Source organism: Oryctolagus cuniculus, chromosome 7, assembly GCF_051225735.1.
Source record: "Oryctolagus cuniculus isolate XC-2025 breed Fujian yellow rabbit chromosome 7, ASM5122573v1, whole genome shotgun sequence".
Classification (NCBI taxonomy): Eukaryota; Metazoa; Chordata; class Mammalia; order Lagomorpha; family Leporidae; genus Oryctolagus; species Oryctolagus cuniculus.
The window spans coordinates 42949112-42961280 of NC_142873.1; the positions used below are offsets into that span (position 1 = coordinate 42949112).

A 12169-nucleotide genomic window follows, 5' to 3' on the forward strand; every position below is an offset into this window, starting at 1 on the left:
GCTTAGGAGACCCAGAAGGAGCTCCTGGCTTTGGATCAGCCCGGCTCCGGCCATTGCGGCCATCAGGGGCGTGAACCAGCAGATGAAAGACCTCTCTCCTTCTCTTCCTCTCTGCCTCTGCCTCTCTATAACTCTGCCTTTCAAATAAATAAGCAAACCTTTAAAGAAGCTGCAGGAGGAGGAGGAGAAGTGGCAGTAGTAATAGTATAAGAATCTGTCTCCTGACAAACTGAAGAAGTCTTTTGGGGTTGGATCAGTCCATTGCCTGTTGCTAAAACAAAATACCTGGGGCTGGGTGCTTCATGAAGAGAAAGGCTTACCTGACTGAGGGTCCTGGTCCTGGCGTGTCCAAGCAGCCTGGCTCTGGCATCCTGGTCAGGGCTCCCCGGCTGCATCACAACACGATGGGGAAGTGAGAAGGGAAACAGTTACATGCAGAAGGGACCAAGTGCACAGGGTGGGCTTGCTTTTTTTTTTTTTTTTTTTTTTTTTTTTAAGATTTATTTATTTGAAAGGCAGAGTTACAGAGAGGCAGAGGCAGAGAGAGAGAGAGGTCTTCCATCCGATGGTTCACTCCCCAGATGGCCACAACGCTGGAACCGCGCCGATCCAAAGCCAGGAGCCAGGAGCTTCTTCCAGGTCTCCCATGCAGGTGCAGGGACCCAAGGACTTGGGCCATCTCTACTGCTTTCCCAGGCCATAGCAGAGAGCTGGATCAGAAGTGGGGCAGCCAGGACTCGAACCTGTGGTGAGTGCAGTTTCTAGAAAGCCAATAGGAGTGCTGCAGCACAGACCCAGGGTTCTGGAGAGAAAAAGTACCCTCTGGGGCAGAGAATGACTCATCGTTTGAAAAATGGGCAGCAGGCCTTGAGTAGAGACGAAGACACCCAGTGATGTGCATCTGGAGCCGCTTGTTTGGGCTGGGTCTGGTCAGATCCACTGCGCTGTACGATTGTAGGAGCACGGCAGTGATTCACCGCACAGCGGAGGACTGGTGTACTGGGGACGGGGCATGAGAAGGCCCAGAAGACTCAAAGCCAATTCCACGACCTGGTGGGCCAGACTTACGGCACCTGTGTCCTCTGCACACAGGTGTTCCCCTCAGCTCACACCCATGGTCTCCTGGGAAACTTTCCAAAACCACCTGAGAGACTAAAATAATTCAGACCAAATTTTGGATACCCCCTGGATATTTGATCTAACAATGAAGAGCTGCTATTTTTAAAATGATTACTGGGGGCAGTGCTGTGTAGCAGGTTAAGCTGCCACCTGCAATGCTGGCATGCCATGTCTGAGCACCAGTTCAAGTCCCAGGTACTGGCCCAGTTCCCTGTAAATGCGCCTGGAAAGCAGTGGATGATGGGCCAAGTGCCTGGGCCCCTGTCACCCATGGGGGAGACCTGGTTGGAGCTCCAGACTCCTGGCTTCAGCCTGATGCAGACTCAGCTGTTGTGGCCACTTGGGGAGTGAGCCAGCAGATAGAAGGTCTCTGTCTCTGTTTCTCCCTCCATCATTCTGCCTTTCAAATAAGTCTTTACAAATAAAATGATTATCTTTAGAACAGAGGTGGGGAAAGTCTGGCCCATAGGCCAAATAAGGCCTGCGGAGTCATTTGCTCTGGCCTTGCCAAGGCAGCCACACATGGGACTCAAAATTCAATAAATCTCTAACAGGCTAATTTTTAAGCTGATGATGTTTGAATGATGTTATAAATATCCAAATAGCCCTTGGCAGAAAAGGGTCCCCACCCATTTCAGAGACACTAATACATACTAAAATATTTACAGCAAAATTATAGGATGACTGGGACTTGTTTCAATACAACAGGAGAGGAAAAAATTAATGGGACAGAAATAGCTATGACTTGGTTAAGTCTGAATTACAGATAGATGGGGTTCATACCCTATTATGATTATTTAGGTGTATGTTCTGAATTCTCCACAATCGTTAAAAAGCAACAACTCAAATCTGGTCCGTGGATGAGTCCGCACGACTTTCCGGGATGGCCATAAACGGGCAGCTCCTGCATCACAGCCTTGGTCAGGGCGTCCCTACAGAGAGTGGTGAAGGGAAATCCTCCTGGGGGCAGAGCTAGAGCATTCATTACACTTGGCCCTTGACTTTGTACGCTGTGAGAGGTGGCCAGAGGGAAGGGTATACATGGAGCTCTGGAATGCAGCAGCGAATGGCTTAGCCGGGAAGAAGGAAGATTAGAAAATCAGAGGCCAGGAGGAATGTGGAAGAAATACTGGTGCAAGCTCGGGGAGATAGTGAAGGTGACATTTCCTTCAGCCCTCAGATTCTGTTCCTAACGCTGAGAGAACGGCGATTTGGCTCGCTCACTCCTGAGCGCACCCTTGTCTAACAGAGCAGAGTGGGAGAGCACCTCCTCCAATCATGGATCTGGGCCCCTGGGAGTGCTCAGAGCTCAGCTCCCCATTCCCCAGGTGACCTCCCCAGGCGGCTTCGCATATCATCAACAGACCGACGTCTGCCACATTGCTTTATCTCCTGTCCAGGCCTCCCCACTGAATTCAAGTCATATATCTGACTGCCTGGTGGACATGTCCACTTAAATATGGAGTGGACACTAAAAACCTAACCCTCAAAACTCAATTTCTATTTTTTTAAAGATTTTTTTTTGAAAAGCAGAGTGACAGAGGGAGAGAGGAAAAGAGAGAGAGAGAGAGAGAGAGAGAGAGACCTCCCATCTGATGGTTTACCCCCCCCCCCACACACACACACAAATGGCTGCAACAGCCAGGGCTGGGTCAGGCTAAAGCTAGGAGCCATGAACTCCATCTGGGTCTCCTATATGCAAGGCAGAGGCCCAAGAACTTGGCCATCATCCACCACTTCCCCAGGCACATTAGCTGGAAGCTGGATTGGAAAAAGGGTAGTTGGGACTCAAAACCAGTGCTCTGATATGGGATGCTGCCATCACGGCAGTGGCTTCACCCACTTCACCACAATGCTGGCCTGTTTTTATATTCAGAGTATGCCCTATTCAGATTGACTAATAAATTCTTAAAAAAAAAAAAACTTATTTACTTGAGAGGCAGAGTTACAGAGAGAGGGAGAGACACAGAGAGAGGTCTTCCATCCGCTGGCTCACTCCGCAAATGGCCGCAACAGCAGGAGTTAGGCTGATTTGAAGCCAGGAGCCAGGAGCTTCCTCCAGGTCTCCCACACGGGTGCAGGGGCACAAACACTTGGGCCATTTTCTACTGTTTTCCCAAGCTACCAGCAGGGAGGTGGATCGGAAGTGGAGCAGCCAGGACTTGAGCTGGCTCTGGTATGGGATGCCAGCACCACAGGCAGAGGCTTAACTCACTATACCACAGCACCGGCCCCATAAATTCTTTTTTTAAAGGTGTATTTATTTGAAAAGCAGAGAGAGAGAGGGAGATAGACAGATAGATAGAGAGATCTTCTATCCGCTGAATCACTCCCTTAATGGCCCCAAAAGCCAGGTGAGGGCCAGGATGAAGCTGGGTACCAAGAACTCTACCCAGCTCTCCCACCTGGGAGGCAGGGGCTCAAACAACTGGGCCATCTTCTGCTGCCTTCCCAGGTGCATTAGCAGGAAGCTGGATCAGAAGCCCTGCAGCTGGGATTCGAACCTGCACTCTCATATGGGTGCCGGCATTACAAGAGGCATCCTGACTGCTGTGCCTAACGCCCACCCCATCTTGGTGTTTTAAGTTCAAGACCAATGAGTCTCTGCAATGTAGCTCCGATTTACCCCGTCCTGTCTTCATTTCTCAACCCTCTTTCTGCACCACGGCAGTTTCACATCATCAGTACCACTTCATGGAGGTCTCGCGGCTTCTATCCTCCCTCCACGCCAAACGCTGTGCCCACAGAGTTTCTACCATCTATGTTTGCTCGCTGCTCCCAGGAAGCTGCCAAGAGCTCCCCAAAGCCTCACACAGTTGCCATCAAGATAACCCTTCAGGCAGGCCCTTATCTATCCTCAGCTTCTCCACATTCTACTTTATACCCTATACTCTGGAAGGACAACTTGCCCCATCTTTTTTTTTAAATTTATTTATTTACTTGGGAGTCAGAGAGACACACAGAGACCTCCCATCCACTGGTTTACCCCACAGATGCCTGCAAGAGCTGCGTCTGGGCCAGGATGGAGCTGGGAGTGGAGAATCCAATCCAGTTCTCCCACATGGGTGGCAGAAACCCAATGACCCAGGGTTTGCATTAGCAGGAAGCTGGGAATTGAATCCTAATCACTGCATCCTAATCACTAGGCTAAATGCCCACTCCCATGGTGTAGCGGGTAAAGCCACCACCTGCAGTGCCAGCATCCCATATGGGTGCTGTTTCTAGTCTCGGCTGCTCCACTTCCAATCCAGCTCTCTGCTACGGCCTGGGAAAGCAGTAGAAGGTGGCCCAATGCCTTGGATCCCTGCACCCATATGGGAGACCCAGAAGAAGCTTCTGGCTCCTGGCTTCAGATTGGCACAGCTCCAGCCGCTGCGGCCAGTTGAAAAGTGAACTAGCAGATGGAAGACCTCTCTCTCTCTCTGCCTCTCCTCTCTCTGACTTTAAAATAAATAAATATTTTTTTTTAAAATGCCCACTCCTTCCCTTATTTCTGATGACTTATTCTCCTATATCTCAGTCTTTGTCCAGACTTCTCAACTGACATAGAACTACCCGACTCCATTTGTATATGCCACCCTATCCCTCTTCTTCAAGTGGCATCATCATAAGGTTAGTGTCTTTAAAAAAAAATTTTATTTATTTGGAAGGCAGAGTTACAGAGAGCGTGGGGGAGAGAGAGAGGGATCTTCCAACTGCTGGTTTACTCCCCCGATAGCCACAATGGCCAGGCAGAGAGCTAGATCAGAAGCAGAGCAGTCAGGACTTGAACCAGTGCCCATGTGGGATGCTGGCGTCGTAAGCAGCAGCTTAACCTGCTGTGGTGCTGCACTACAATGCCAGCCTTGATAAGGTTCCTTTCTTCAGCAAGATTTCACAATCAGCCCGGCTGTATCCTAGTAACCTCCAATGTTACTTCTTCAGCCCCATCCCTCAGAGAACCACTCAATTTCACAATGAATTTTCTGTCTTAAATGCCTTGTTAGATAGTAAATCTCCCCAAACTGTATCTTCTGCACTATGTATCCCTAAGCGCCTAGTGCAATGCTTTGTACTCGATGAGCATTTATTATGAACCTGTGAACAAACGAACCACTTGCAGAATATATAAGCCCTGCTTCCTCCAAGGGCTTACTGGGAAAAGAGAGGGAAAAAAAACATACCCAGTAACTTTGCTCCACAATTCATTTACTGAACTGGGTAGGTGATTTCACAGCAGATTACGATATAAGGCTGGCAGGGAGGAATTCTTGCTTTCCCTCCCAGGAGCCAGCTGTGTCATGGATGCTTGTAAGTTTTCCAAAATAGCCATTTGTCGCTGAGCAAGCTGGGTCTGAAGCTGCAGGTTGGCATACATGCTCTCTAGGAGTCCCAGGCATTCCTTGGGCTGGTGGTCAGCTCCTGAAGGGAGGGCAAGGGAGATGGCGAAAGGGACAAAGGAGAGAGAGGCTGCAATTAGAGTGTGGGAGGGGCTCTGGGAAGATGCTGCCCAGATCTCGCCTGGCATAACCCAATCCAGAGACACCTTAGCTTGGTTGTCACCTTCTCCCCAGGCTTACTTGGTGATCCTGTTTTCAGCTCAAACCAATCACCCCTCTACCTTGTTTTATTTTTTTTCCCACAATACTTACCAATCATTGGCATCTTTTCTAACCGCTTCTTTAATTGTTGTCGTCTAAGTCCCCCTTCTGGAATGTAAGCTCCAGGAAGGCAAGGATTTGGTCTGATTTGTTCACTGCCGCCTCCCCAGCACCTCAGTGCTCAACAAACATTTGATGAGCATATGAAATGGTCTGCAAGGGAGGCCTGATCTCTGTTCAAGAGCTCAGGGCAGATCCCAGACTCCTTCTCTTACCTGAGATGGTACTCATTAGCAGCGGCCGGAAGTTCTCCCTGCAGCTAACTTCAATGGCTCCTGGTGCACCGGCCCGTATTTCCAACTACATTATATACAGCCTGCTCTTCGTCAACATTGGCAAGTATACTATCATCTATTGTTTGTATATGAATTGGTTTTGACTTCTTTATTTATTTACTGACAGGCAGAGTTAGAGAGTGAGAGACAGAGACAGAGAGAAAGGTCTTCCTTCCATTGGTTCACCTCCCAAATGGCTGCTACAGCTGGCGCTGCGCCGATCTGAAGCCAGGAGCCAGGCGCTTCCTCCTGGTCTCCCATGCAGGTGCAGGCGCCCAAGCAGTTGGGCCATCCTCCACTGCCTTCCCGGGCCACAGCAGAGACTGTGTGGACTGGAAGAGGGGCAACCGGGACAGAACCGGCGCCCTGACCAGGACTAGAACCCGGGGTGCTGGCGCTGCAGGCGGAGGATTAGCCTAGTGAGCCACGACGCCGGCCAGTTTTGACTTCTTTACTAGGCTCTGAGGTACTCTCAAAAAACAGGGATCATGAGCATCTCATGCCCTGGTGGGCTCCATGAGCATGCCAGACAACCACCGCCTTCCCCAGGGAGAGGAAATTCAGGCAGACTGAGACTGTGCTAACGGTGGCCATTTCCTTCCCTAGGGACCTGCAACTAACATTAGCAGTAAGCTTTTCAGGTCACTGCTGTCTAGCCAAAGTGCCAATAAGCAAGGAACACAAACTGGTAGAACAGGGAGGAAAAGGAAATCAGCGGGACTGAGAGTCCACAGGTTACAGTGAAACAGGGAAAGGACACCACGGTGAAAAGTCTGACACAGAGCCGGCACCCGGTCCACAGGAGAAAGCAAGCTGAAGCCACCTCCTCCTCCGTGCAGCCCTCCTCCGCCCTGCCGAGCTCACTCAGGAGCCCCTCCCTGCGTTCTTACCTGAGGGAAGCTGTGTGGTCTCGATGTTCAGGAAAGCGGCTGGGGGGGAACTTGCTTGAAGATTAAGGTAGCTGGGGGAGGGTTTTGCTCGACAAAGAGGCGCAGCATTACCTTCCTCTTTGGCTGGGACAAAATCAGAGCTAAGTCAGAGCCTTTCTAATTAGATTCCTGCATCCTGTTTATGAAAGCAGGGGCTGAGACCCTGTCCTGAATACCTTATATGTCAGAAATACACGTAACAGGGCCGGCGCCGTGGCTCACCAGGCTAATCCTCCACCTTGTGGCGCCGGCACACCAGGTTCTAGTCCCGGTCGGGGCACCAGATTCTGTCCCGGTTGCCCCTCTTCCAGGCCAGCTCTCTGCTGTGGCCCGGGAGTGCAGTGGAGGATGGCCCAGGTGCTTGGGCCCTGCACTCCATGGGAGACCAGGATAAGTACCTGGCTCCTGCCATTGGATCAGCGCCGTGCGCCAGCCGCGCAGCCATTGGAGGGTGAACCAACGGTAAAGGAAGACCTTTCTCTCTCTCTCTCTCTCTCACTGTCCACTCTGTCAAAAAAAAAAAAAAAAAAAAAGAAAAGAAATACATGTAACAAAGGAGAGAGAAATCATAGCAGGATTAAGGGAAACCAAGCAGGGGCAGGATATGCTAAACTTGCTTGCTCACAGTATAAATTTTTATCCATGTGTGCTACGTGCTTTCTGCTATACTGGATGATGCCAGGACATACACGAGACTTTTAGGACATGGTATCTTGGGGGCCAGCGCTGTGGCATAGCAGATAAAGCCGCCGCCTGCAGTGCCGGCATTCCAGATGGGTGCCAGTTCAAGTCCCGGCTGCTCCACTTCTGATCCAGCTCTCTGCTGTGCCTGGGGAAGCAATGGAAGATGGCCCAAGTCCTTGGGCCCCTACATCCCCGTGGGAGACCCAGAAGAAGCTCCTGGCTCCTGGCTTCGTATCGGCCCAGCTCCAGCCATTGCGACCATCTGGGGAGTGACCAGCGGACGAAAGACTCTCTCCCCCTCTCTCTCTCTCTCTCTCTCCCTCTCTCTCTCTGTCCCTCTGTAATTCTGTCTTTCAAATAAATAAATCTTAAAAAAAAAAAAGACATGGTATATCGGATGCTTATTATCTAGTTATGGAGACAAATCAGACATGGGTGAAACAGATACAATACACAGATATAATAAATGAGTCTCTAATTTGGGGTGAAACAAGGCTTTTTATCAGTACAAGTGATACAATGTAAAAATGTATGTTTTTGAAAAGAGAGAACAAATACATATAGGTACAATGGTCAGAGAAGGCCCATGAAGGTGGATGACTTGTTTTTAAAGATTTATTTATTGGGGCTGGCACTGTGGCATAGCAGGTAAAATTGCTGCCTGCAGTGTCAGCATTCCATATGGGTGCCAGTTCAAGTCCTGGCTGCTCCACCTCCGATCCAGCTCTATGCCCTGGCCTAGGAAAGCAGTGGAGGATGGCCCAAGTGCTTGGTTCCCTGCACCTGCATGGGAGACCCAGAAGAAGCTCCTGGTTCCTGGCTTCGGATCAGTTCAACTCCGGCTGTTGAGGCCATTTGGGGAGTGAACCAGTGGATGGAAGACTTCTCTCTATTTCTCTCTCTCAACTCTGCCTTTAAAATAAATAAATAAATCTCTTTTTTAAAAGCTTTATTTGAAAGGCAGAGTTATGAAGAGAGAGGGGAAGACAGGGAAAGAGACACAGGGAAAGAAAGGTCTTCCATCTGCTAGTTCACTCCCCAAGTGGCTACAATGGCCAAGGCTGAGCAAGGAGCCAGGATCTTCATCCAGGTCTCCCATACAGATGGCAGGGGCCCAACCGCTTGGTCCATCTTCCACTGCTTTTCCCAGGCCAGTAGTAGAGAGCTGGGTTGGAAATAGAGAAACCAGGACACAAACAGGCATGCATATGAAATGCCAGTGTTGCAAGCACAAGACTACGCCACGGGACCAGCGTCAGGTGGATGATATTTAATGAACCTTGAAAATTAGGGAAGCTAAATGGGACAGGGGAAAATGCATAGCATGGGCAAAATACAAGGGAGCAGGAACATAGCTGTAGTGGTGAGGAGCCCTGGGAAACTGGCCAGAATCAGGCAGAGTGGGCCAGGTATGACCCTTTATGACAACTAATGTGGGATATTTCAGCTTTCTTTTGAATACACAGAAAGCTACTGAACCTTTCAATATTAGCACAAATGTGGCTAAAACGGCATTTTGATTTATTTATAGGCATTAAATATCATGAGTTGGACATGGAAGAGATTCTTCAATGGGAAAAAAAAAAAAAAAAAAAAACAAGCCAAGGGGCCAGCGCTGTAGCGTAGTAGGTTAGACCTCTGCCTACAGTGCTGGCACCCATATGGGCACTGGTTCATGTCCTGGCTGCTCCTCTTCCCATCCAGCTCTCTGCTGATGTGCCTGGGAAAGCAGTGGAAGAGAGCCCAATTGCTTGGGCTCCTGGACCCACATGGGAGACCTGGAAGAAGCTCCTGGCTCCTGGCTTTGGATCAGCACAGCTCTGGCTGTTGCAACCAGCTATGGAGTGAACTAGTGGATGGAAGACTTCTCTCTCTGCCTCTCTTTTCTCTGTCTGTAACTCTACCTCTCAAATAAACAAATAAAATCTTAAAAAAAAAAAGATAAAGGTAACCTATAAAATATTGACATTAGGGCTCCGTCATATTAACATAATTTCGGAACTATTGAATCTGAGGTCAAAGTAGGGAAATCCGTATAGAAATGCCGAGAAAAATGGCCAAAGAAATGGCCCTGAGCTTAGGTGAAAGGTCCAACTGCCAGGTTGATCACAAAATGGGGATGAAGAAGCTGCAAAATAAATAGGCCCTCCGAGGTCAAAGACCGAGATGAAACTGGACTTGAGGAGCTCCTCCTCAGGGGTCTGGAAGGTAAAAGAGAAATGGCGAAGCAGCCAGAAGAGCAGTGGATGAAAAGGCACAACAGCTGGTGCCATGGAAGAATTGAAGGGTTTAGGGGGCCAGCGTTGTCACACAGTAGGTAAAGCTACCACCTGTGATGCTGGCATCCCATAGCCCATCCAGCTTCCTGCTAATGAACACGGGAAGGTAGATTCGCTGGCTCAGGCACTCGGGCCTCTGCCAACCATATGGGAGACCAGGATGGAGTTTTTGGCCCCTGGCTTCAGCCTGACCTACACCTGACTGGTGTGGCCATTTTGGGGAGTGAACCAGTCTCTCTCTCTCTCTTTCCCTCTCTGACATTCTGTCTTTCAAATAAATAAATCTCAAGTAAATAAATAAAGGGCTTATAAAAAGAAAAAAGGGCTTGGGACAGAGGGGAGTGTGCTTCACCGTCATAACAAGATCAAGACAGGATAGGAAGAGGCTGACACTGAGGCACAGTGGGTTAAGCTCTCGCTTGAGACACTGGCTTCTCATACCAGAGTGCCAGTTCAAATCTTGGTTGCTCCACTTCCAATCCAGGTAATGTGCCTGGGAAGACAGCAGAGGATGGCTCAAGTTCTCAGGTCCTTACCACCACACAGGAGACCAGATGGGGTTCCGTGCTGTTGGCTTTGGCCCAGCCCAGTCCGGGTCCTTCCAGCCATCTGGGGAGCAAACTTGTGGATGGAAGCTCTTTTTCTGTCTCTCCCTATCACTCTGCCTTTCAGATAAATAAAATAAATCTTTAAAAAACCCAAAACCTGGGCCTGTAGACTGCAAAATCATGCTCCTTACTACTGCACCATATACTCCACGAGAAGAGCTGGTTAATTCCTGTCCAAGCCCTGACAAAGCAGTTTCTCAGATAAAGTGAGCCACTCTACCTACAGTTACGGAGACAGCCTTGGGCAGCTCCTGGACCACTGGCGGGACTGTCCCACTTCAACTGAGATACCCACATACAAAGTCTTGTTCCAGGTATCAAGAGGAGATACCAAGGAAGAATACATTCATGCAATATGCAATTATTGAGCTTCTGTTATTTAACAGATCCAGTGCTAGGCACTTGGAACACAGCAAAGTTCCCATTTATACTTCCCAACTAACCACGGAACATACGCCTGGCACCCATAAGCCTAGAATCACCTCCCCAAACGCTAAGTGGCCAGGGAGGGGAGCAAGGGCCTGGGACACGCACCTTTTCCGTCTGGCGGGTGACTAGTGGACTGCTCCATCTGAACACCAACAGGTGTGGGGCCTGTGGGAGAATCACAGCATCGCATCGTCAAACACCCTCGCGACTCTGCCTGCTGACTTTCCCAAGCTCTCTCCAGCAGAGCCAGCTGCTCCAGTTTGCCGAGGAAGACGTGTGAACGGCGTATTTTATTTCATGCCCCAATAAAAGTGACTGGAATGGTTTATGCTCTTAGTCCCTTCGCTAATTGGGAAAAATTATTTCAATTTTTCCTGGAAAATAGTAATTTAATCCAACTCGAACCTCGAGTTTCCTACGATCGGGGAATGGTTCTCCGTGTTCTTTACAGATTTAATTTCCATTGTATTCAGTCCTTTCCTTGTCCAGCACAGTCATTTAAAAACTCGGGTTCCCCCCATTGTCTCTGGAGGACCAGGGTCCAATGAGGACAGGGCAGGCATCGGGATGGGGAAAGAAAAATCTCAAAGCACTACTTGAGAAAATGTTTTAAATAGGATGAAACACAAGCCACCACGCTCTGGTCCCGATGGCAGCCTCAATCAAAGGCATTTGCCCAAGAAAGGCAAGGTCCAAAGCACAGCCACGCGTCTTAAGAGGAGATAAACTACAATTCCCAGCGTGCCTAGAAAAAGGACCGTGGGCCCCGCCCGGCGCCAACAGGACTACAACTCCCACATCACCCTTCATCAAACCGGCCCGCTCTGCCCTCCGCCTCCCTGCTGTTCCTCCCTGTTGATAAGGCTGGAGGAAGAAAGTGGGAACCCTCAAGCCTTTCTTGACCTTCACTGTCTGACAGACGCCACGGGGTAGCACACATTTTTAATGACTTCACCTGCGGTGTTAGTCGAAAGCCTCAACCCCAGCACCCACCCCTGTAGTTGATACGCATGCTCCGTAGTATGCGGGCCAACGGCCCGAGCCTCAGCGCCTGCGCCGTTGTTCGCGCCGCACGCGGTCGGGAGCGGCCACCCTGTTGCGCAAGCGCCTATGCCTGCCTATTGCCATCATCGCGCTCTCTCTATCTAGCTTGCCCTGCCGTTCCTGCGTAGGGGGCGGGGCCAAGGCTGTCGATTGGCCTGTTTT

At 49.8% G+C, this 12169-nt stretch overlaps 1 protein-coding gene across 1 annotated transcript; it reads right to left on the bottom strand.

The window, feature by feature from the left end:
- Window positions 1-5290: 5290 nt before the first annotated feature.
- TSACC (TSSK6 activating cochaperone) lies at window positions 5291-12118 on the bottom strand. The gene is made up of 4 exons (XM_089299827.1): window positions 11957-12118; window positions 11069-11128; window positions 6925-7047; window positions 5291-5506 (listed from the first exon to the last, which is right to left on the bottom strand). The coding sequence occupies exons 1-4, from the start codon at window positions 11973-11975 to the stop codon at window positions 5340-5342; spliced, it is 369 nt and encodes a 122-aa protein (XP_089155953.1). The 5' UTR covers window positions 11976-12118; the 3' UTR covers window positions 5291-5339.
- Window positions 12119-12169: the final 51 nt, after the last annotated feature.

What these genes read in the sequence shown, in the direction of transcription:
- TSACC (XM_089299827.1), bottom strand. An exon ending in TCACCCGCCAGACGGAAAAG is followed by an intron (nt 7,048 to 11,068) that starts GTGCGTGTCCCA and finishes ATTTTGTCCCAG; the next exon opens with CCAAAGAGGAAGGTAATGCT. An exon ending in GACCACACAGCTTCCCTCAG is followed by an intron (nt 5,507 to 6,924) that starts GTAAGAACGCAG and finishes GCTGACCACCAG; the next exon opens with CCCAAGGAATGCCTGGGACT.